Source organism: Melozone crissalis, unplaced genomic scaffold (genome assembly GCF_028551555.1).
Source record: "Melozone crissalis strain CALT ecotype California unplaced genomic scaffold, PUWL_Pcris_2 ptg000092l_1, whole genome shotgun sequence".
Taxonomy (NCBI): domain Eukaryota; kingdom Metazoa; phylum Chordata; class Aves; order Passeriformes; family Passerellidae; genus Melozone; species Melozone crissalis.
The window spans coordinates 1,724,624-1,749,823 of NW_026535869.1; the positions used below are offsets into that span (position 1 = coordinate 1,724,624).

General features: G+C 49.4%; 1 protein-coding gene across 1 annotated transcript; it reads left to right on the forward strand.

The window, feature by feature from the left end:
* Positions 1–838: 838 nt before the first annotated feature.
* On the forward strand, positions 839–23,721 carry ALG9 (ALG9 alpha-1,2-mannosyltransferase). Its single transcript, XM_054291496.1, is given in 16 exon segments — positions 839–888; positions 890–1,021; positions 1,914–2,052; positions 2,286–2,420; positions 2,710–2,780; positions 3,641–3,729; positions 4,083–4,218; positions 4,385–4,472; positions 4,957–5,062; positions 8,672–8,794; positions 10,810–10,964; positions 12,523–12,652; positions 13,453–13,600; positions 14,499–14,628; positions 17,986–18,116; positions 23,009–23,721. Coding segments are annotated over 16 exon segments (1,884 nt in total). The 3' UTR covers positions 23,130–23,721.
* Positions 23,722–25,200: the final 1,479 nt, after the last annotated feature.

Here is a 25,200-nt window from a genome sequence, read left to right on the forward strand (position 1 = left end):
TTATAAAGTGGAGCTTTTCTTTCCTGGGCTCCTGTGAGAGTGGATTTGATCTCTTTACTAATGCAAATTCCTGCTGGTGCCCACCCTGAGCCTGCCCAGGCCAGCCTGAGGCCATTCCCTCCCCTCCTGTCCCTGTTCCTGGGAGCAGATCCCAAATCCCCCCGGCTGTCCCCTCCTGTCAGGAGTGGTGCAGAGTCACAAGGGCCCCCCTGAGCCTCCTTTTCTCCAGGCTGAGCCCTTTTCCAGCTCCCTCAGCTGCTCCAGACCCTTCCCAGCTCCGTTCCCTGCCCTGGACACGCTCCAACCCCTCCATATCCTTCCCGTGCTGCTCTTTCCCCATCCCCTGGTCACAGCGGGTACCAGATAAAGAACATTCTCCGTCGGTGCGTTCCCCATTCCTTCACTTTCCTGCCCAAAAAGGCGGGCAGGGCAGGGCGGGGATGGACCCTGGCTCGGACCTGGGAGTGATGGACACAGATGGGTGATGGACCTGGGTTTGCGGGGCAGCGCTCTCTCTGTCGCGGTCTCTGTCCCTGTCCGTCTGTCGGTCCCGGTCCCTGTCCCTGTCTGTCTGTCGGTCCGTCTGTCCGTCCCGGTCCCTGTCCGTCTGTCGATCCCTGTCCGTCTGTCAGTCCCTCTGTCGGTCCCTGTCCGTCTGTCAGTCCCGGTCTCGGTCCGTCTGTCGGTCCCGGTCCCTCTGTCTGTCCCTGTGTCGGTCCCGGTCCGTGTGTCGGTCGCGGTCCCTCTGTCGGTCCCTGTCCGTCTGTCGGTGCCGGTGTCGCTCCCGGTCCCCGTGTTGCTGCCGCCGCCCGCCGGGAGCGCGCTGCCCACACCCGTGATGGCGGCGGCGGCTTCGGCCGCGCTGCCGCAGCTGCTCGGGCCGAGCCGCGGCGGGCGGCGGGCGCTGCCTGCCCGTACCCGGCATGGCCGCCAAGGGGGCCCGGCAGCGGCCGCGGGCGGGCGGCGGGGACGCGGCGGGGCGGCGGCCCGAGCCCGCGGGCAGCGAGGAGGCGCGGAACGAGTGGGTGCTGCCGGGGACGGAGCGGGGCTACCGGGGCTGCTGAGGGTACTGGGGCTGCTGAGGGTACCGGGGCCACCGGGGCCACGGAGGCTGCTGAGGCCGCCGGGGCTGCTGAGGCTGGGGGGCTGCCGGGGCTACCGGGGCTGCTGGGGCTACCGGGGCTGCTGGGGCTACCGGCACCACCGAGGCTGCTGAGGCCGCCGGGGATGCTGAGGTTGCCGGGGCTGCCGGTGCCGGGCTTTACACGGGCGGTCCGTGCTGTGGGGACGGTGCCGGAGCATCCCCGGCCCGGCTGCCTTGGGGGTGCTGAGGGGCTGCTGCTGCTTCCTTGTGAGGGCACTGGCATCCCCATCCCTCCTGCCCTAATGCCACCCTCAGCCTTTCCTCGGTGTCACCTTGTGAGGGGACTGGCATCCCCATCCTGCCCTAATGCCACCCTCAGTCATCTCCATCCCTCCTGCCCTAATGCACCCTCAGCCTTTCCTCGGTGTCACCTTGTGAGGGCACTGGCATCTCCCTCCTGCCCTAATGCACCCTCAGCCTTTCCTCGCTGTCACCTTGTGAGGGGACTGGCATCTCCCTCCTGCCCTAATGCACCCTCAGCCTTTCCTCGCTGTCACCTTGTGAGGGCACTGGCATCTCCCTCCTGCCCTAATGCACCCTCAGCCCTTTGCTCGCTGTCACCTTGTGAGGGCACTGGCATCTCCCTCCTGCCCTAATGCACCCTCAGCCTTTCCTCGGTGTCACCTTGTGAGGGCACTGGCATCCCCATCCTGCCCTAATGCACCCTCAGCCTTTCCTCGCTGTCACCTTGTGAGCCGTGATCTTGTAGCTGAGTTTTCCTGCTGCATATTTGTAATTTTTTTTTTTACCTGCCCCGCTTTTGGATTAGATCATCCGGGAGCAAAGCAGGGCACGTCTGGGCCCCTGAAGGATCAACAGCTTTCAAGTGTCTGATCTCGGCCAGGTTCTGTGCAGCTCTGCTGAGCAACATCTCGGATTGTGATGAGACCTTTAACTACTGGGAGCCGGTGAGTCCCTTCCTGCCCTTGGGATTGGCAGTTTGCAAATACCCCTTTATTTAGGACCTTGTGCTCTCTGTTTCAGTTTCCAGCTGGCTTGTGCAAATGCAGATTTATTTATAACCGTGTGCTGATCCCTCTGTTTCAATGAGAAGTATTTTGCTCTGGAAACTCTCTGCTTTGTGGCAAACTCTCTGCTTTGTGTGCTGCGTGTTAATTTATTTATTTGATCTCTGTTGCAGACACACTACCTCATTTATGGGAAGGGGTTTCAGACCTGGGAGTACTCTCCTGCCTACGCCATCCGCTCCTATGCTTACCTGTGGCTCCATGCCTTGCCAGCCTGGTTCCACGCCAGGGTTCTGCAAACCAACAAGGTAAATTTGGTGTGTGGAAGCTGCTTTTGAGAGGAAGAAATGTACATTTAGTGTGGGAAACAGCCGTCCTGTTTGATGTTGAAATTGACTTCATTGTTAAAAACCATGGTTGAAATTCAATTCATTTTTATAAAACATGGTTGAAATTGACTTCATGTTTGTAAAACTGGTTTGTTGACAAACATTGACCTCCCTGGAAGGATTTCCAAGGGTTTGTGGGTTTCCCCTGATGTTTTACCAGCCCGTTTTGTGTCCTGTGCCTCATTCAGACTCTGTCTGTGTCTGCCAGGTTCTCATCTTCTATTTCCTGCGATGCTTCCTGGCCTTCCTGAGCTGTGTTTGTGAACTCTACTTCTACAAGTGAGTGTCAGAGTGTCTGCAGGGGGTGTGTGGGAGCAGTGTGAGTGCCAGGGACCGCTCCTGCCACAGGAAATAGGCTTTGAGGCTCGTGTGTGGATGAGAAAATACAAGTTTTCGTAATAACTCACGGGGATGCTGGTCAGAATGTCACAATTAGGACAAAATTGCACTGCTGGATTTCCCACCCACACCTCTACTCCAGCATTTTGTTGGCTCCGCTCGTTTCCTCGCTGCTGGCAGCAAGCAGGGTGGGAGTGTTGCAGACTGAGGAGAGTCTGCTGCTGTGTTTGCTTATCCCAGTGAATTTGACTGGAACACACTGATTGCTGCTGTCTGGAATCTCTCTGCCAGTGCTGTTTGCAGCCACTAAAATCAGTAGCCCTAACATGCAATTATCTTGTCTAAACTGCATTTTTATTTTTACCGGCTGTCTCTTGATTCCTGATTTTTAATCCACTACCTTGCATGAGTTTTTTTGTTTGTCAGAAGCCACAGTTCATCTCCTTAAACCAGAATGCTGACACGTATTTTCTCATCCACGTTCTGTTTTAAAGAGATGAACTGTGGCTTTTTTTGCGTGGTGGCGTTTTGTGAGGGGTGATGGGATGGATGGGAGTGTGCAGCAGTGCAGCCACAACTCCTGAGATTTGCACAAGCACAGCTGGGAGAATCCAGGCCCCACCCAGGGTTTTGTACTGGTGAAACTCAGGGTCTGAAACCCCAGGGGAGGCAGCAGCTGAGTGTTGGGGATGCCCCAGCTCAGAGCTCTCAGGCTGTTGTCTGTGGTTCTGCATGCCTTGGTGCTGCTGATTTGGCCCTGGGGCTGTTTTGTGGTACCTGTTTCTCTGCTGCTTCCCCAGGGCTGTGTGCAAGAAGTTTGGGCTGCACGTGAGCAGGCTGATGTTGGCCTTCCTGGTGCTCAGCACGGGCATGTTCTGTGCTTCTGCAGGTGAGTTGGCTTGGCACTGGCACTGACAGAGGTTCAGAGGGAAGAAAATCACATCTCCGGGTGCTCTTTGTTGTATTCCCGTGACAGAATAAGCGTTGATTCAGTGTTTGTTCTCTGTGTTACAATTCCCAGGCCTGTTTCTGTTGCTGCCTCCTGTTTTTAGTATTGCAGTGCATTTACACAGGCTCCTGGCCTGCCTTCCCTTGCTCTAAGGCAGGAGCTGACACTTTGGCACTTTGTGTGCTGTCCCCTCAGGCTGGCTGTACCTGTTCTCCCAGCCACTGCAGGACTTGCAGCAGTATTGTGTGAAGTGTGGGGAGCCTGTGCTGACCTCTCATCCCCTTGTGTTGCAGCTTTCCTGCCCAGCAGCTTCTGCATGTACACCACGGTGGTGGCCATGACGGGCTGGTACATGGACAGGACCTCGGTGGCAGTGCTGGGGGTGGCTGCTGGAGCCCTGCTGGGCTGGCCCTTCAGCGCAGCTCTGGGGTAAGGAGCACTTGCTGCCCTTTCTCAGCTGCTCTGCACCTGCCTGGGCAGAGCCAGCAGGCACTGAGCTGCCAGCTTCGCCCTGGATCCTTGCTACAGCCTTCCTGGCTTTTGGAAAACTCAGGTTGGGCAGATTTCCTGGCAATTATTTGGGTCTCTCTTCCAGGCTTCCTATTGCCTTTGACTTGTTGATCCTGAAGAAGAGGTGGAAAAGTTTCCTGAACTGGTGTGTGGTGTCCTTGATCCTGTTTTTGGTGAGTGCCTGCCACTGTGCTGGTGTTTGCAGGGGTCTGAGGATGAGGGAAGAGACCAGGATCTGACTCCATGTTTCAGAAGGCTTGATTTATTATTTTATGATATATATTATATTAAAACTATACTAAAAGAAGAGAAGAAAGGATTTCATCAGAAGGCTAGCTAGAATGGAAAAAGAAGGAATGATAACAAAGGTTTGTGACTGACCGAGACTGTGACTGGCCATTAATTAGAAACAACCACCTGAGACCAATCCCAGATGCACCCGTTGCATTCCACAGCAGCAGATAACCATTGTTTACATTCTGTCCCTGAGGCCTCTCAGCTTCTCAGGATAAAAAATCCCAAGAAAAGGATTTTTCATAAAATGTGGCTGTGACATGCCACAACACAAAGAGGGAATGGATGGCAACACAAGGAATGAGTTCCTTTAGGAAAATCTGCTGGAGTGCTCCACTTTAACCAAAATCTGCTTTCCCCCAGGTGCCCTTGGTGGTGGTGGACAGCTATTACTATGGCAAGCTGGTGGTGGCACCTCTCAACATCGTTTTGTACAATGTCTTCACCCCCCACGGGCCTGATCTCTACGGTGAGTTTGGGATAACGAGCCAGGGAGGCAGCCCGAGCTTTTCTGGCTGCCCTGGCCCTTGACTGGCAGTGCTTTTTGTGCCCTACAGCCAAAGCAGCTGCCAGCTTCTGTTCCTGCCTGCTCCGAGGGCTGCAGCTGCAGCTTCTGGACACGGGATGTCTCTGTCGAGCTGGCAATGCGCTGCCGGTTCCTCCGGGCTGGGAGTTGTGCTGCTTTTGTTCACTTTCCACTCCCGTGAAGCTGCCAGGAGGTGTCTCACTGCCTGGGCACAAGTGGCCCGTGTGTGTTTGCCAGCTTGGATCCGCTCCTGGCTGCTGCTCCTCGCAGTCAGGCTGCAGAACTTGGAGAAAGTGAGGAATGGTGCAGAATCCACACTGCTTTCTGGCCATATCCTGCACTTCTAGAGCTGGAAATTAATTCCTAGCGGGGCTTCAGGAGGGCTGGCAGAGCGCAGGGGATGCCTGCAGGATCTCTGTGCAGAATCCAGACTGCTTTCTGGCCATATCCTGCACTTCTAGAGCTGGAAATTGATTTCTAGCCGGGCTTTAGAAGGGCTGGCAGAGCCCAGGGGATGCCTGCAGCATCTCTGTGCTCTGTGTGAGGCCAGAGGAGCTGTTGAGGAGGGCTCAGCACTGGCAGCAGCAGCATCAGGGCTTTCTCTGGCAGCTGGCACTGCTGCTTGGGTTGAGGGGCTGTTCTGGGTGGTGCTGATTTGTCACTTGTGCCTGGCACAGCAGGGCAGCAGCTGCTCTGCCAGGGCTCTTGGCCTCTGCAGGAAGGCTCTGAAGTGTGGGGCTGGGAGTTTTGTGTGAGTGAGCTCCAGGCTCTGTCTCTGATAGGTTTTGGCAGGGCCTTGTGCCTGACCTTTTCCACACTGGTGCATGAGTTGTTTGCAGAAGCCTCCAGGGACCCATCTGTCCTGAAGAGTTTTATTCACAGTGACATTCACACAACATCCTCGGGCTAGTAAAGGAGCCTGCCTGGAATTGCTCTTTAATGCAGCGTGGCCAGGACAGTGTTTAGAGAGCTTCAAAACACTGGGGAAAAATAACACAGCCAGGGGAGATGAAAGGCTGGCCAATCCCTCTTGGCTCTGCAAGCTGGGATTTCCCAACGTTCACATGATGGGGGCAGAGTCACCAGCCCAGATCATCTCCAGTGTAAGCACTGCACTGTTTTTGAGACAAGGTTCGATTAATGTTTTTTCCTCTGTCTTTAGCAATATGCTCCCTCTACATAAATATTGTCTGTGCAATTAATATTTCCCTGGAGTGATTTGGTTTCTACAGCCAAGGGAAAACAGCTGCCAAGAATATATCCCTGTTTCTGAGGCTTTGGGGTGTTTTTGTGTACTTAATTTGGGACCAGAGTTTTGTCCACTTTGGGAGGCTTTGTTCAGCTTGGGTGGAAGGTGCTGGAGCTGCTCACGTCCCTCCTTTCTCTGTGGAGCCCTGCTCCTTGAGCAGAGTGAGAATAAATGAAATTCAGTGAGCAGACTGTTCATTGTAGCAGCACTGAATCAGAGCGAGGGCTGTGACTCATGACCAAATTATTGCAGCTTAGTTTCTGCTTGCCAGCTGCAGTTCCTGCACTCAGGCTTCAGCCCAGGGTGGGGCTCCTTGTCCCAAACCTCTTTTACAGCTCCCCTGCTCTGGCCTGAGCTGCCCCCACCATTCCTGTGCTCAGGGTGCAGCGTGGATAAATTTGATTCACTCCTGAGTTCTGCAATTGCTCCTGGGGCCGTTCCCAGGCCTCAGAGTTCAAAGCATTTTCTCACTGGGGTCTGACAGAGCTTCCAGCTGCTTTTCCCCATGGAACCACCGTGCCAGGAGCTGCCTGGGTGTTCCTTTCCCACTGCTTTCCCCAGTCTGTGTCCTGGATCCCACAGCTGCCCAGCTCCGGGATGTGCATCCTTGCAGGAAGATTCTCCAGCTCCTCTCTCCAAGCACATTCCCATTAACCCCTGAGCATGGAGAGTTCTCAGTGCCCCTCCCTGCTTCAAAGATGATGTTCTGGGCCAGGACTTCTTGCCTGCAGTGGGGTTGTTCCTTTTTGAGGCTGCAGTTCACCTTGAGCCGTGTGGATAAGAGGAATAAAATCCCTTTTTGCCCTGGGAGGCTTTGAGCCTGAGTGCCTCTGAATGGCTGCGTCACCAGTGAGCCAGCCTGGTGCTCTCTGCCTGCTGTGCACTGTTCTCTTTTTTCCTCCCTTTTTATTTTTTTTTTAGCCTCTCACAGAGAAGAAAATCCCTCATTGGAGAAGCAGGGGAGGCTCAGGGCTTGTTTTTTTTCTGGGCAATTCAGTCACACCGCAAAAAATGTGAGCGAGCAGCTATTTTTTGGTGAAAGCTTTGCTTCAGAGCAGCTGCTGTGTTTATTAGCAGTGTTCTCTGGGCTGTGTTTGGGTTGGGGAGGAGTTGTGTTTCATGAGGTGTCCTTCACTCCTGACCCCCAGGCTGCCAAATCTGAAGCCAGAGCAGGGAGAGGTGAATTCAGGGTGAATTCCCTTTGCTTCTCATCTCAGCCACAAAGGTGACAGGATGGTCCCTGGGCTTGCCCTTCAAAGATTTAGAACTTATTTCTATAATTGCTGTTGATAACTCAGAGTTTCCTGTACAAACCCAAGCTGCTTGGCCAGGCAGTGGCTCCAGTGCCGTGTTTGTGACACCCCCAGTGCAGCTTCTCCCCTTTTTTTAGCTGCAGGAGCCGCAGAGCCCTCGGGTTTTCCTTGCTGCTATTCAGTTGTCTGATTAATTTCAACACGGACCTGATGTAAGTGGCTCTGATTGCAGGAAATTGCTGTGGCATGTGACACATGTCACAACAGTGCCGCGATTAAAGCCCCCGCGTGTCATTTACTGGCTGATTGAGCTAATCACACTGAGAGAGTGGGAAATGTGTGGAGAGGAACTGGCGTTCCTCATTGTTAAGGGCTTTAAGCATCCTGAATTAAGAGTCCAAATAAATGACAGTTGGACTGGAGTTTCTTTCAGTTTACATCCTGCAGAGCTTCCAGCCAGCTCCCGAGTGTGGAGGCAGAGCTGCCTGGCTCCTGTTGGTGTCAGAACAGGCTGAATTTGGGACATTTCAATAGTGCTGAGTGAAAGGAGGGACCAAAACCAGCATTCAGTGGCAGAGGCTTTGTTGGGGTGAAGTGAGAATACAAACTCCTTCCCTTCTTAATCCTTTTTGGTACCTTTCTGTTGCTGCCAACCCAGAATGAACATCCTCACTCCAGAATTACATGGCATTGTGTGGTTTTGTGTGACTCCTCTGCAGTTAGAAAGAGAGGATGAATTTGGGGTCAAATTTCCCAATTTTAGAAGTTTCCACTTCTGCTTTCCTGCTGAATGGAGGGGTGAGCTCTGTGTCACAGAGTTCTGCTGGCTCTGGGGTTCATGAGCAGCAGGTGTAATACTGACTATTTTTCACCCTCACATTAAAGATAAGGAGAAAAATTAATTAATTTCTGAGCAGGAAGACAATGAAGTTTCTTGTGCAGGTGTGAGTGTGAGATGCTCTGGTGGGCTGTGTCAGGCAGAGAAGGGCCAAAGCTGCTGCTCCGTCCATTCATACTTGAGTTTCAAACCTCTTTTTTCCTTTCCTTTAGGTACAGAACCCTGGTACTTCTATTTCATCAATGGCTTTCTGAACTTCAATGTGGTTTTTGTGCTGGCCCTGCTGGTGCTGCCCCTGACCTGTCTGATGGAGTGTCTGCTGCAGAAATTCCGTGGTGAGTGCAGGGTTTGCCTGCCTAAGAGCAGCTTTTCCCTGCTGGAAGTGAAACTGGGAGCAGGGAGAGCCTTTGGAGCACCAGGAAAGTTCCTGCAGCTCATTAGGGTTCAGGATTGTTCCTTGCCTCCACCTCAAGAGGAAAAATGTGTTAAAAAAAAGCAATCCTGACAAGGTTCCTGAGCTTCATTGTGACATTTAATCCATCAGGAATGGCCCAGCCAATAATCCTGAAGGGGGAAGAAGCTGAACCTGGTGTTGTTCCCATCTTGTCTGCAGCTGGAAATGAGTAGAAACCTTTTGGGGTTGAGGCTGGGCTGTTCTGGGCACTCTGGGTTTTTCAGCTGCCAGGACTGAGCCCTGCTCTGGGCCGTGTCCCCGTGGGTGTGGATATATGAGAGTTTAAAAAAACAAACAAACAAAAAAAAAGAGGAACCAGAATATTCCCTACTTCACGCTGGGCTTTTTCTTGAATAAAATTACATCAGTTTGAGCACATGACACTTGTGAGTGACTCCAGAGGGGAAGTGTAAATTCCTTTCTGCTGTTTTCCTGAGGAAAATTCATCAGGGCTCAGCAGCAGCCTCCAGATTCATCAGTCCAGTCAGTGCTTTGCTTTCTCTGTTTTTTTTTACTGACTACAGCAAACAGTAACACAATCCTCGATGAAAATGTATGTTCAGGGGTGTTTGCTTATGTCTGTTCCTTGGCTGCGAGTGACAAACTCGCAGAAAGCAGTAAAAGCTCAGTAGGAGCTCCTGTAAATGCAAGATTTCCTGCTGTTCACTTGGTGTTCTTGTGCTGAGCAGCAGGAGCGACTCTGCCAAGCGCTTTGTTCTTATTGTCTGTGAAATGCCGCTGGCTTAATTGCTTAACTCTGCTGTTGGGAGTAGCAAGGGGCAGGAGAGGGACTGAAAATTATCAGGCAGCGCAGAGCCCTCCTCAGTGTGACTGAAATTCAGGGTAATTGTTGTTATTTTTGAATCAGTTATTTCCTCTGTTAAGCAGGAGGCGCCTGGGAGAGCTCTCCCGGTGTTGTTTTTGTAACGAGGCAATGAAGGCTGGGCAAACCTCGGGCTCCAAACAACCATTTGGGAGGGGAAGGGCAGCTCCGGAGGGGCCCTTCCTGATCTTGGTGTGCACAATGCCCAGCAGGAGACCCAGCACTCCTGTGTGCCTCCTCACACCTGGCAGCTCCTGGTGGCTTTTGTGTCTCCTTGGATCCACCAACTCTTATTTTCTGCTTCTGCTCTTCCTAAGGCCGTTGGAATTGTCAATGATGTTGGAATCTGCAAAAATCCTCTGAGGAAAACGCCCTGCTGGCTGTTGGGGTGTGTTACCTGGGTTTTTAAGAACACTGGTGCTCAGAGCACTGTGTTTGGGTCTCCAGAGTGGGCTTTGGGTCCACTAACTCTTATTTTCTGCTTTTGCTCTTCTGAGGCCGTTGGAATTGTCAATATTGTTGGAATCTGCAAAAATCCTCTGAGGAAAATGCCCTGCTGGCTGTTGGGGTGTGTTACCTGGGTTTTAGCAGCACTGGTGCTCAGGACAGGGCGTGTTTGGGTCTCCAGAGTGGGCTTTGGGTCCACCAACTCTTGTTTTCTGCTTTTGCTCTTCTAAGGCCGTTGGAATTGTCAGTGTTGTTGGAATCTGCAAAAATCCTCTGAGGAAAACACCCTGCTGACTGTTGGGGTGTGTTACCTGGGTTTTAGCAACAGTAGTGCTCAGAGCAGGGTGTTTGGGTCTCCAGAGTGGACTTTGGATCCACCAACTCTTGTTTTCTGCTTTTGCTCTTCCTAAAGCCATTGGAATTGTCAGTGTTGTTGGAATGTGCAAAAATCCTCTGAGGAAAACACCCTGCTGGCTGTTTGGGGTGTGTTACCTGGGTTTTAACAACACTGGTGCTCAGGACGGGGCGTGTTTGGGTCTCCAGAGTGGGCTTTGGGTGTGGGAGGGGATTGTACAAGAGAAGGAATTCCTGCATTTCTCCTTTGCTGAGGTTTTGTTTTCTCCCAGTTCAGAACCTGGGCCGTCCCTACTGGCTGACCCTGGCTCCCATGTACATCTGGATCCTGATTTTCTTCAGCCAGCCCCACAAAGAAGAGAGATTCCTCTTCCCCATCTACCCCCTCATCTGTCTCTCTGGTGCTGTGGCTCTCTCTGCTCTTCAGGTAAATTCCAGTGGGGTTCAATAAACAGCTGAGAATATTTCCCAGCTGTTTTTTCATGATGACTTTGAGCTGTTCTCCAGTCCCAAATGGGAATTCTGGAGCTGTGGTGCTGTAGTGCCAACAGCACCCAAAATCCAAGAGGTTGCTGAGGGTTCAGTGACCTGCTGATGGAATTGTGGCTCCTTGGCTGCTCAGCTCTATGGGAATGTGTGTGTGTAGGAAATGCCTTTTGATGTGTCTCAGAAGGAATCCCTCCCTCACTGGGCTGAAAAAAGGCAGAAGGATCTCATTTAAATGTTGGGAATTGCACTGAACGTTTGGAAGAGCCAAAACCTGGATGTTTAGTAAACATCACTTGAAACACTTCACAGAGCAAAGCACTAATAGAGACTGATATAAACCTTCCCAAAGCTCAGAATTATTCATCTCCTGCTGTTAAAAAGGCTCAGGAATGCAGCCAGGAGCCTGTTCCAGCTGTTTGGCCTCACCCTGCTGTTCCTGCCACCCTCAGTCCCTCATCCTCGCTCTGGATCTCCGTCACTCCCAGATGAGTTCCAGTCCTTGCCTTCACCAGGATCCAGCTTGGAATGTCACCAATATTCTGGCTCTGACTGAGAATTCCTCCGTGCTCTCAGAACATCACAGAGCAATGTTCATTTATTTTTATTGTAACTTGAGGAAAGTTTCCTGTACATTTCTTGCATGTTTTGCCACTGTTTGATGACATTTTGCCCAGTCTGGAGCATCCAGCTGAGAATCTGGAACTGATTGCCCACCAGCAGGACAAGCTTGTCACTCTCCCCCTCCAAACTACGGGGATGTTGTGAGAAAAATGCAAACAGGACAAGAGAAACAGAAACCAGCTGAGGGCAGGGAGTGAATAACCACTCCTGCAGAGCAGCAGGGAGGGACCAAGGCAGGGACTGGATGGATTTCCACCTGGCTGTCCCAGAAAGGCTTTTTAATTGAAAAAACCAAACCTAAAGGGCTTTTCTTTTATCAGTTTTTCTTTTTATCAATTTTTCTTTTTATCAATTTTTCTTTTTATCAGTTTTTCTTTTATGAGTTTCAGAGAGTGACTTGTGTTCAAAGCTGGACGCAGAAAGTGCTCTGTGGTGTTTTATTCGCTTCAAAGCTGTGGTTTGTGCAGGCAGGGTAAACAAGCAGAGGTCACTCTGGAAATCTGGGTCATGGAGCTTGTGTTAGGCAGGAGTTCAGTCCAGCATGGAAAATCAGGTGAGTGTGCAGGGAAATTCTGAAAGGGACCCTTGCCCCTGGTTCACCTGGGAGCAACCAAACTGGAACCCTTGAGAGAACAATTTAGGTCCAGAGCCTTTCCTAGGAAGCATAAAAAGAGCTGAAATACCCCAAATTATCACTTAAATATGACCAAACTCTATGAGTTTCTGTGCATTTTGATGGCTCTGAATTTAAAAATTTGGTTGGGGGGACACACTGTTGTAAGAGCTTTGTGAAAAATGTGAATTTTGCTGAATGGATCAGAGTTGGAGTAACTTCGTATTGTCTCTCTTTTTTTTCTTTTAATCTCTTCCCTGAGAAATGTTACCACTTCATCTTCCAGCGCTACCGCCTGGAGCACTACACAGTGTCCTCCAACTGGCTGGCCCTGGGGACTGTCCTCCTCTTTGGCCTTTTGTCACTGTCACGCTCTGTTGCCTTATTCAAAGGTTGGTATTCCACATTTCCCCTCTGCCCTCCTGGCTCTTGGGCTCAGGCCTGCAAAAGCTGTGCTGTAGAAAAGGGAGTTGGCAGTAAAATTTCGTGGGAGAGTGAGCTGAGATCCCTCAAGGAAGAGTTTGAAGGCAGGGTAAGACACAGGATTCCCAGCAGGAAGGAGGAGGTTTCATAGTGTGGTCTCCTGCTGGATTCCCCCACAAAGATTTCGCTTGAAAACCTTCAAATTACGTTACCTGTGTCCTGCAGGTAACATATTTGTTGAGAAGTTTGTCCTTGAGAAGTTTGGGTGTTGTTGCTGCAGGGGAAGGAATAAATTCTGCTGGTCAACATTAATTAATTATTAATTATACATTCATCCATATATATGTGTGAATGGGTCACCAGAATTGCATCACTTCAAAGTCCTCTTCACCTTCCACCAGTAAACTCCACTGATGTAAAACCTGACTGGTTTTAAAGCAGATAGTTCAGATTTCTGATAATCCCATTTGGAAAAGCATTTTCCTGTGTAAAATGTGAATTAGGTGCATGAGTCCTTAATGGAGATGGAATCAAAGCCTTCCCACCTCATCAGTATTTTTTTGGAGTTTTGGTGGCCATTGACAGGCAGGGAAATGTGAATAAAATTGTTAAGAGGGGAAAAGGGTAAGAGGAGAAGCTTTGAATGCAGCCACTTCTTAGCATAGACCAGTTCATGAGTTATGAATTAAAAATTTATACATGAAACAACTTTTGTAGGCTTTAATTAAACACCCTTCTAAGATTAATGATGGTTTTCTGCCTCCCACAGGCTACCACGGGCCCCTGGACCTGTACCCTGAATTCCACAGGATTGCCACTGACCCCAGCATCCACACGGTGCCCGAGGGGAGGCCAGTCCATGTCTGTGTGGGGAAGGAGTGGCACAGGTTCCCCAGCAGCTTCCTGCTGCCAGACAAGTGAGTGCTGCCCTGGCAGAGGGGCAATTAGGGCAGCTGGATAACGAGGGGCACAGTAATGGGTGTGGGGAACCCTCAGGAACTTGGATCTCTGGTGTCACCAGCAGTGTCATAAACACTGTTAAGGTACCCAGATAAAGGATTCTGAAGGTTTTTCATCAGGAAAACTGGCCACAAGTTCCTGGGAGTCTCTGGTGTGCCTGGGGATGGTGTCCTTGGTTTTGGGGCTCAAAAATACCCAAATTAAAGATTTTGAAGGTTTTTGGTCAACACATTGACCACAAGTTCCTGGGGATCACCTGGGGATGGTGTCCTTGGTTCTGGGGCTCAAAAGTACCCAAATAAAGGATTCTGAAGGGTTCTGATCAGCACATTGACCACAAGTTCCAGGGAGTCACATGGGGATGATGTCCTTGGTTTTGTTGCTCAAAAGTACCCAAATAAAGGATTCTGAAGGTTTTTCATCAGCACACTGGCCACAAGTTCCTGGGAATCCCTGGTGTTCCTGGGGATGGAGTCCTTGGTTCTGGTTTTGGTGCTCAGAAGTACCCAGATAAAGGATTCTGAAGGTTTTTGATCCCGTTGGCCACAAGTTCCTGGGAATCCTTGGTGTGCCTGCAGATTGAGTCCTTGGTTCTGGTTCTGGTGCTCAAAAGTACCCAAATAAGGGATTCTGAAGGTTTTTTGTCAGCACATTGGCCACAAGTTCTTGGGAATCCTTGCTGTGCCTGGGGATGGTGTCCTTGGTTCTGGTTTTCGTCCTCAAAAGTACCCAACTAAAGGATTCTGAAGGTTTTTGATCAGCACATTGGCCACGAGTTCCTGGGGACCGCCTGGGGATGGAGTCCTTGGTTCTGGTTTTGGGGCTCTCACACAATGCTCTCCCTGCTCTCTGCAGCTGGCAGCTCCAGTTCATCCTGTCAGAATTCCGGGGCCAGCTGCCCAAACCCTTTGCCAAGGGGCCCTTGGCCACCAGGATCATTCCTGCAGACATGAACGACCAGAACAAGGAGGAGCCCTCTCGATATGTAAGGATTTATTCCAGCTTCCTTTCCCTTACCTCGCTGGATAATTGAAATTATTGCAGTGCCTCACAGTGGATCTCCCCATTTCTGCTGGATAATTGAAATTATTGCAGTGCCTCACAGTGGATCTCCCCATTTCTGCTGGATAATTTAAATTATTGCAGTGCCTCACAGTGGATCTCCCCATTTCTGCTGGATAATTTAAATTATTGCAGTGCCTCACAGTGGATCTCCCCATTTCTGCTGGATAATTTAAATTATTGCAGTGCCTCACAGTGGATCTCCCCATTTCTGCTGGATAATTGAAATTATTGCAGTGCCTCACAATGGATCTCCCCATTTCTGCTGGATAATTTAAATTATTGCAGTGCCTCACAGTGGATCTCCCCATTTCTGCTGGATAATTTAAATTATTGCAGTGCCTCACAGTGGATCTCCCCATTTCTGCTGGATAATTGAAATTATTGCAGTGCCTCACAGTGGATCTCCCCATTTCTGCTGGATAATTGAAATTATTGCAGTGCCTCACAATGGATCTCCCCATTTCTGCTGGATAATTTAAATTATTGCAGTGCCTCACAGTGGATCTCCCCATTTCTGCTGGATAATTTAAATTATTGCAGTGCCTCACAGTGGATCTCCCCATTTCTACTGGGTAATTAAAATTATTGCAGTCCCTCTCCCCATTTCTGCTTCCTGGGGAGTTCCAAAGCAAAATTGGTCCCTCTGCAGCACTTGGAAGTCTCCCCATTCTTGTGAGTGGCTTCTGTTTGCCTTTCAACTGCCAGTTTGAAGACATAATGATAATAAAAGAAGCAGCAGAAGTAAGAATTCCTAATGATTGCAGTTTGGGGTTTAGTGTAGTGTGTTAATGTGATCACAGGAATGAGTAATTTGAAGTCCCCCCACAGAAAATATTTGTCATTGAGCAGGAATTGAAAATTTCCTCTTTTATTTCTTTTTAAATATAAAACTATTCATCATATTTTCAACTGAGGAGGAGGAACTTAATTTGGAACTTAATTGCATTAGTGGGAATCTGCTAAGATAATGTGTATTGGAATTATTGATTTATTTCCTGGTTGAACTAAACAAAACACAGATGGGAATGTCTTAAAATTATTGCTAGCTAGCATGTTTAAAATTACTGACAGGTTCAATCTTGGCAGTCTTGTGGGTTAAAATTCTTATTTTGGGGCTGATTATGCAGTTACTGGAAATGGGAAGGAGGCGTGTTCCCACCTGAGAGGAGCTGTCTGCTGCAGTGCATTTAATTTATGAAATCTTTAACTGGGGCTTATTTTTAGCACAGACAGCTGGCTGCTCCAGCCTGTGACTAATAGAGCAAAACACATTTTTGTTTCATGCTTGCTCCTTAATGTCACCCTACAACTTTGTTCTTTCTCGTGCGAGCTCAAGGGCCTAGGACTTGAGAAATCAGAAATTAAACAGGGGCTTAAAACTCTTGCTTTTGACCTGCTAATTACACCAAGAGATCAAGATCTTTCCCTATATTTAGTGACTATGAGCATATTCAGATTTTTTTTTAAAAGTAGAAGAATAATTAGCAAGACCTGGACGGGACTGTGAGAGGAGACAAATCTCAATAGCACGAGGCTGTTGGTGATTTAAAGGGGAGAAAACAAATTATTCAGGAGGATTATGTGAGCCATGGATAAAGGCACTAATGGCGGCGATCTCACTGTTTCAGGTGTGAGAAACAGTGCTATTACTAATACAATCTATTACTGCTCTGCTTGGAAATGGAAGAGGGAACCTCAGTGTTCCTGTTGCTATGAGACACTGGGGGAAGAGCGATTTGATCTTGCTTTGCAATCTCTCTTTCCTTAATCACATCGAGCTGCACTTACCTTGCACGTGCCCAGCTGGGGAGGTGCATTTGTCTCTGAAAGTGCCAAGAAACAGATAAGGAATATTATTTCTTCCCAAGATACATCCGAGCAGGACCAGCAGGTTGGGCTGAAAGCTGCTAACAGCAGCTGCCTTCAGTGAAAAGGGTTTTTGAGCATTTTCTCTTCACTTCCAGCACCCTCCAGACCCCGTGGCAGCAGCAGATGTGCCCTTAGCCCCAGCTCTGGGTGTTCCCACTCCTGTCAGCCAGGATGGGATCCAGCTCAGCTCTCCTCACTTGGCAGAGCAGTGGTATCAAATAAAGAAAGAGTGGGAGGAGGAAAAGGAAAGGGGAGCAGAAGAGGAGAGGATGTAATTTAGAAATCCCTCGCAGCTTTGTTCAGCAGAACTCGTTCCTTTCTTTCATTTCAAGGTCTGGGCGTCACCCAGGTCTCGTGTAAATCCCCAAATCAATGCAGAGGTGCTGCAGAGCAGGAGGAATATCATCCTTGGCTTCACTGTAATGTGAAAATACAAGGGAAACGTGGCTTGCACCTGGAATTTGGAGTCAGGGCAGCATTTAGGATGAGACGAGTGAGGTCCTTGAGGAAGCAACTTGTCTTTCTCTGAATGATTCCACATCACTTCCAGAAAAACTTGGTTAGTGGTTTGGGAGTCCTTGTGCTAATGAGCCAGAGCCTCTCCCAGGGCCTGGAATGTTCCTCTCACACAGAGCACAGAGTGGATTCAGCATCCTCAGCTGCGTTTCCTGTGGTGTAATTTCATTTGCCACTCTGCTGTGATGCCACAGAGCCATCTGCTATCCACCTAATTAAATTGTTTCCAGCCTAAATTGTTACATCAAGCCCCAAAGGTGCTTCAGAAAAGGGATCTCAAGCATGGCCAAGGGAGTTGGCAGTAAAATTTCGTGGGAGAGTGAGCTGAGATCCCTCAAGGAAGAGTTTTAAGGGAGGGTAAGACACAGGATTCCCAGCAGGAAGGAGGAGGTTTCATAGTGTGGTCTCCTGCTGGATTCCCCCACAAAGGTTTCACTTGAAAACCTTCAAATTACGTTACCTGTGTCCTGCAGGTAACATAATTTGTTGAGAAGTTTGTCCTTGAGAAGTTTGGGTGTTGTTACTGCAAGGGAAAGAATAAATTCTGCTGGTCACCATTAATTAATTATTAGTTATACATTCATCCATATATATGTGTGAATGGGTCACCAGAATTGCATCACTTTAAAATCCTCTTTATCTTTCACCAGTAAACTCCACTGATGTAAAACCTGACTGGTTTTAAAGCAGATAGTTCAGATTTCTGATAATCCCACTTGGAAAAGCATTTTCCTGTGTAAAACTTGAATTAGGTGCATGAGATGGAGATGGAATCAAAGCCTTCCCACCTCATCCGTATTTTTGTGGTCTCCTGCTGGATTCCCCCCCCAAAATGAATTGTGCACAGAACCAAAGCCACAGGAAATAAAGGCAGCTCTGTCTGTCCCCGCAGATGGACATCTCCAAATGCCACTACCTGGTGGACCTGGACACAGCAGCAGAGAGCCCCAGGGAGCCCAGGTACTCCTCCCACAGAGAGGAGTGGGTCACCATTGCCTACAAGCCATTCCTGGATGCTTCCAGGTAGGATTTGCACTTTGGAGAGGGAGGGGTGGGGGCACTCTGGGATTTCTGGTTGCAAAAGTGGGCAGGGAGGAGAGATCCGTGGGCAATGCCGGCTTGAAATGCAATTCCCAGCAAAATGGAGCCTTTGTCCAACTCCTGCTTGCAAAATTGATGACCCGAGTTGCTTTAGAGGGTGAAACTCTGTGAGGAGGGTGGTGAGGAGTATTTTTATAAAGAAATAAACAATTTCTTTGTAAAGCTTCCTGCTGAAGCAATGTTTTTGGGGTTGCTTTCCAAAGAAATGGGGTGGATGTCACCTCCTCCTAGGCCACTTTTCACTCTGTTCTGTCCCAGCTAAATTCAAAACAGGCATAAATCACCAGAGGGGATGAGCTCCGAGGAATGTTCTGGAAGCTGGCAGGGAGAGGAGGCAGTCAGCAGGGCCACACCTTGGTTAGGCAGCAGAAAATCCTTGGGGGAGATCCCTGCTGGGGCCTGTTCTGCACTGAGCACCTTGCTGCGGCGTCTGTGCGAGGCAGAGGCTGGGATTTGCTCCCCTCCAGGCTCTCAGGGAGTGGGATCAGGGCTGTCCAGCTGGGAATGGTGTTCCCACATTCCTGCAAACACAGGAATGCGTTTGTATCAGCTGCACAAGGATGTGATTTAGCCCTTCAGAGCTCCTGAAGGTGTCACCCCAGGACCGAGACTGGAAAAACCTCTGTGAAAAACCAACCCAGAGTTCAGTGCCCTCCTGTTTTCCATGAGAGACCCGATTGCTTCCTGCGGGGAAGAGCAGGGCAGGGATGGGGGTGTTTGAGCAGCTCCCAGGAGGGCTCTGACACAAACAGCTTTCCTTGGCAAGGTCTTCCCTGAGCTGCCTTTTCCAGGAGAACCTGCTGCTGCACTGGGGCAAGAAGGAGGTGGCCAATGACTTTTATTAATGAGGCAATTGAGGCATCAAAGGCTCTCCTTGTGCAGAGGATTTGCCCTTAAATGTGCATTTCTGCTTTAAAGCCACATTTGCGTGTTCTCACAGCTGCTTTATCTCGCCTGCTCGATCTCTGGAGCCGAGTTGAGGTTTCAAGTTTGCAGCTCTGCGGTCGAAGAGCAAGGGGCAAAAAAAAACAAACCCCAAACCCATCAAGCACATCCCCAGCTCAGCCCAAAGTGCAGCTCTTGTGTGAAAATCAATGAAATCAGTGAAATCGGTGACCCCAGCAGCTCGGTTCAGTCCTGCTGCACTGGAGGCTCTGGGGCTCGCTGCGAGTCTCCCATTGACGTCAGCGAGTGCAAATGGAAATCTCAGCTGGCTCTGATAAATGGTGCTGCTAATTGAATTAGAGAGCACTCCAAGCCACCAGCTAATTATGCTCCTCAGGAAGCTGCTTTGCCAAGGTCCATTTAATTCTATATTGGCTGAATGCTCCGAATCTGGCACAGAAAAGGGGAAATATATCACAGCTCCCCTCTGAGGAGCACATATTTTCCAGCTCTTTAGGGCTGAGCTGTCTGCTTGCTCCAAACACTTGGGTTTTCCATCAAAAAAAATAAAATTCTCTGTGCAAAACTAATGATTGGGTCACCTTGCTGGAGCATAGCATTCCCCTGCTTTGATAAGAGGCTGTCTTGTTCCCTTTAGTGGTGTTTTCCTCGAGTTGTTTTCCATAGTTTTGTTTTTAAAGTAGCTGAATAACTTCTGAAACGTGTGTGTTGGTACAAAACTTCACCTCCAGAGGAAGTGCAAACATTAAAGGGCTTCCAGAGAGCTTTGATCATGAGCTTCTTGTGGCTGGGAGGCTCTGAGACCCGCCCAGGTGGCACTGGGACCTGTCCAGGTGGCACTGGGACCTGTCCCTGTGACTGGGACCTGTCCCTGTGACTGAGACCTGCCCCTGTGGCACTGGGACCTGTCCTTGTGGCTCTGGAACCTGCCCAGGTGGCTCTGGGACCTGTCCCTGTAACTGGGACCTGCCGAGGTGGCACTGGGACATTCCCAGGTGGCACTGGGACCCACCCAGGTGGCTCTGGGACCTGTCCCTGTAACTGGGACCTTCCCAGGTGGCACTGGGACATTCCCAGGTGGCACTGGGACCTGCCCAGGTGGCACTGGGACCTGTCTTTGTGACTGAGACCTGCCGAGGTGGCTCTGGGACCCCCCCAGGTGGCACTGGGACATTCCCAGGTGGCATTGAGACCTGTCCCTGTGACTGGGACCTGCCCAGGTGGCTCTGGAACCTGCCCAGGTGGCTCCATGGCAGAGTTCAGTGTCCTCCTACCATTCCCTGCTCTGCTCCTGCCTCTCTCTGAGCTCTGCTCTCACCAAACTCAGGTTACAAAATGCACTTTTAGGGGGGATCTCTCACCATTGCACTTTTAGGGGGGATCTCTCACCGCTGCAGTTTTAGGGGGGATCTCTCACCATGTGCTGCCAGTCCATGTTAGTCTGGCAATTTGGGAACATCTGCAACATCTTCATTTGGGATTTCCTTCCATCCCACAGCAGCTCCCTCTGGCACCGCTGGAGCAGTTTTTGGGCTGTTTCTCCTGAAATTCAGGCAGACACAGGCTTAGCTCCAAGGCTCGCTGTGCTTCCAGCTCTGGGAGCTGCTCAGTCCTGCAGCACTGCCTTTTTCAGAGCCCAAAATCCCTGGAAAAGCATCCCCTGCTCAGCCCTGCTGCTGGGAGCCGAGTGCTGATCCAGGCTCCATCTCTGGGGGACAAATTTAGCAGCAAATGCAAATAGAACATTAAATATATTCCCTGTCATCTGTCAGCCAGCCCCTTGCATGTGCCATCTGCTGTCTGGGGTGGCTGAGGAGGTGACAGGAGGTGAAGGTCCCCAGTGTCTGAGCTGGGAGGGTGCAGGAGCTGCTGGTGCCAGCTGAGCCCAGCCAGAGCCTCGGCAGCCCCAGGGGAGATGCAGCTCCCAGTGGCAGTTCCTGCCTTTGTTTTTCTGCTGCGTTTTTTGAAAGATCTCCAGTGCAGGCAAACAAAACACAATTCGTCTTTCTGCTGGGAAAAAAAAATAAATCGCTGGAATTGGGTGTGCAGAGCAGAGCAGAGCTGGGGTGAAGTGAGCAGCAGGGCTGTGCCATCCCTGGGCACTCAGCAATGCCAGTCTGAGAGCTGCTGCTGCTGCTGCTGCTGCTTTTCCAGGATTTCTGTGGCTGGGGTGACACTTGTGGCTGGCAAGGGTTGAGGTTTTCCCATCCAGGTGATCTCAAAGACACAAAAAGAGAAGCTGCGGTGCTGAGGGAGCAAAGCTCTGCCTGATTTCAATGAGTTGCTCAGGTTTTTGAAGCCTCACAAAGCTCAGAGCTGCTGCTGAAGGAGGTTTTATTCGTCCACCTCACACTGAAACCCGGACTGTACCATTAATGAGAGAATACATCCATTCACAATGCCCTCAGCCAGCACAGCTCCAGCAATTAGCAACCCAATCAAAGGTGCTAATTTCACCCAGACATCATTAAGCCCTCCGTGCTCCACTGGTCCCGTTTTTGGAAGGCTGTGAAATGCCAGCTCCCAGCCCTGGCAGGGCATGGCTCAGTGTGGCTTTGAGAGCTGCCCAGCCCTCTGTAATTCAATATTTCCACAGAAGATCAGCTCAAGAGCCAAAATGCAAAATGCCAGTGCCCATCGGAGCTGCTTTTTGCTCCTCAGAGAGGCGTGGGGGAAAAGGGATGGGATGGAAAAGATGGGATAGAAAAGAGGAGATGCCAGGGGGGAAAAGGGATGGGATAGAAAAGATGGGATAGAAAAGAGGAGATTCCAGGGGGGAAACGACCCCTTCACCTTCACAGTGTCCCGAAGGACAGGGCTGTGTGACCCCCAAGACCCCCTGGCTGCTGATGTCTGGGATTTCATGTCTTTCAATAATTACAGTTCAATTTAATTTCTTTCAGTAATTTCAATACTTCATAATTACTCTCAGGAATTTCCTCCCTGCCCTCTCTCCCCCTCAGCCCTGCTGGGAACGGACGGTGGGCACGAGGTTGTGTTGGATTTGTGTTGCCCCCAGATAAGGAAGGAGTGATGAATCTGAGTCCATGTTCTCAGAAGGCTCATTTATTATTTTATGATACTATATTGTATAAAATAATATTACACCAAGATTTCCCTCTAATATATAACCCTCCCTTTTAATTTGTAATTCTTATGGAATTTAGGGGTTTTCCTTCCCCATTGTTTCTTTTACCTTTCAATGTCTAATTGCATTTATCAGCAAATCTAAAGTTTATTTGTAAAAGCAAATCTCTTTTTCCATTTACCAATCAGTGGAATCCTTCACATTGTTTCTTTTATCTCCCAGTGCTGGTTTTATCTACCAGCAGCCCCACAGCTGGTTTGGAAAGAGAAATCTGCTGTTCCTCTCATAAATAACTAAGTAATACAGAAAGGATTCTTACAGAAGGCTAAAAAGTTAATAACAAAAACTGGTGACTCTTTCCAGAGTCTTGACACAGCTTGGGCCTGATTGGGCAATGAGTGAAAACAACTCACAGCAGAATCCAGTGAAACAATCACCCGTGGGTGAACAATCTCCAAACACATTCCACATGAGCACAACACAGGAGAAGCAAATGAGATAAAATTGTAAAATTAAAAAAAAATAAATAGGTAAAAAATAAAATAGATGAAATAAATAGATTTTTAAAAAATATAAAAATAAATAGATGAGAAAATAAATAGATAAAATTGTTTTCCTTTTTCTCTGAGGCTTCTCAGCCTCCCAGGAGAAAAATCCTGGGCGAAGGGATTTTCGAAGAGATTTTTTGAAGGGATTTTTCCAGAGAACGTGAATGCCACAAGGGCTCTTAAACCCGTGCCAGCCAGCTCTGGAGGCACCAAGAGGAGAGGGTTGGGCACTGAGGGATGTTTTATTTTCCCTTTTCCCTCTGCTCCCCCAGGTCCTCGCGGCTGCTGCGCGCGTTCTACGTGCCGCTGCTGTCGGAGCAGCACACGCGCTACGCCAACTACAGCATCCTGAAAGCCCGCAGGAGGCAGCCCAGGAGGAAACTGGGGGGCTAGCACACACCTGGGCCAACCCAAAACCCACCCAGAGCGTCTGCTGGCACTCCTGGACAGATCCCCCGAGCGGCTCCGGCAGCCGCTGCTCCTCTGCTCTGCCTCAAGCCATCGGGAAATCCAGCACCACCTGTGGATGGGAAATCCCTGCTGCTCCCTGTGTCCCCCTTGCAGCGGAGAAGAGAAACATGGAAAATGAAATGGAAAATAAAATGGGTTATCCCTGCTGCTCGCTGTGTCCCCCTTGCAGCGGAGAAGAGAAACATGGAAAATGAAATGGAAAATAAAATGGGTTATCCCTGCTGCTCGCTGTGTCCCCCTTGCAGCGGAGAAGAGAAACATGGAAAATGAAATGGAAAATAAAATGGGTTATCCCTGCTGTTCCCCAAACTCCCCATACACGAGAGAAGAGAAAAATGGAAATAAGATGGGTTATCCCTGCTGCTCCCTGTGTCCCCTCTTACACCACAGAAGAGAAACGTGGAAAATGAAATGGAAAATAAAACGGGTTATCCTTGCTGCTCCCCGTGTCCCCTCTCACAGCAGAGAAGACAAAAATGGAAAATGAAATTGAAAATGAGATGGGTTATGCCTGATGCTCTCCAAACCCCCCATACACAAGATAAGAGAAAAATGGAAAATAAAATGGAAAATAAAACGGGTTATCCCTGCTGCTCCCTGTGTCCCCTCTTATACCAGAGAAGAGAAAAATGGAAAATAAGATGGGGTATCTCTGCTGCTCCCCATATTACTTCTTAGACAAGAGAAGAGAAAAATGGAAAATAAAATGGGGTATCCCTGCTGCTCCCCATGTTCCCTCTTACATCTGAGAAAAGTGGAAAATAAAATGGCCCTCTTATACCAGAGAAGAGAAAAATGGAAAATGAGATGGGTTATGCTTGATGCTCCCCAAACCCCCCTTACATGAGAGAAGAGAAAAATGGAAAATAAAATAGAAAATAAGATGGGTTATCCCTGCTGCTCCCCCTCCTCTGTCTTACACCAGAGAAAAGGAAAATGGAAGATAAAATGGAAATAAGATGGGTTATCCCTGCTGCTCCTGGTGTTCCCTCTTACACAAGAGAAGAATGGAAAATAAAATGGAAAATAAGATGGGGTATCCATGCTGCTCCCCCTGTCCCCTCTTACACCAGAGAAGAGAAAAACGGAAAATAAAATGGCCCTCTTATACCAGAGAAGAGAAAAATAGAAAATAAAATGGCCCTCTTAAACCAGAGAAGAGAAAAATGGAAAATGAGATGGGGTATCCCTGCTGCTCCCCAAACTCCCCTTACACGAGAGAAGAGAAAAATGGAAAATAAAATGGGTTATCCCTGCTCTCCCCCTGTTCTCTCTTACACCAGAGAAGAGAAACATGGAAAATAAAATGGAAAATGAGATGGGTTATCCCTGCAGCTCCCCAAACCCCCCCTTTACATGAGAGAAGAGAAAAATGGAAAATAAAACAGGGTGGCACCTTGAGGTTCTGCTCCAGGCTGCAAATGAGGGAAAATCCAGCCCAAATTCTCTCTGTGTCTCCCCCACCTGCCCCTCTGCTCTCCTCCCCTGCTGTCTTTCACCCAGGGAATTTTGTTTCAGGTAACAAAGTTTAGGAATTTTCCTTTTCCAAGGGGAAAGGAGGAAGAACACCTGACTGACAGGGAACTGGGATGCACTGAATGTCCAGGAGTGAACATCGTGCACCACAGAGGAACAGCCAGAGCTGCTCTGTCCAGGAGACATTTCCAGGGATGAACCTCTGCTTTTGGGAAGAAAAAACCAAACTGGGACAATTATGTGTTTAATGGGATCAGTGTTTGTGTTATCTGTGAAGCCAAGTGTGTGTTTGCTATTTATAATGATTTTTTCAAGATCCTTTGACTTCTAGACTTCAGCATCTTAAAAATTCTGGAATCATCCAGAGAGGAGAAGGATGAATCCTTTTTTTTTTTTTTTTGGAGTTCTGTTTCCCAGAATAGCCAGGATGTGTTACGTGGGTCCAACATGCCTCAGAGCAGTGCTGTGCTTGTTAAATTTCCATTTTTAAATGTGCAGCATCACCAGCTGGATGGAG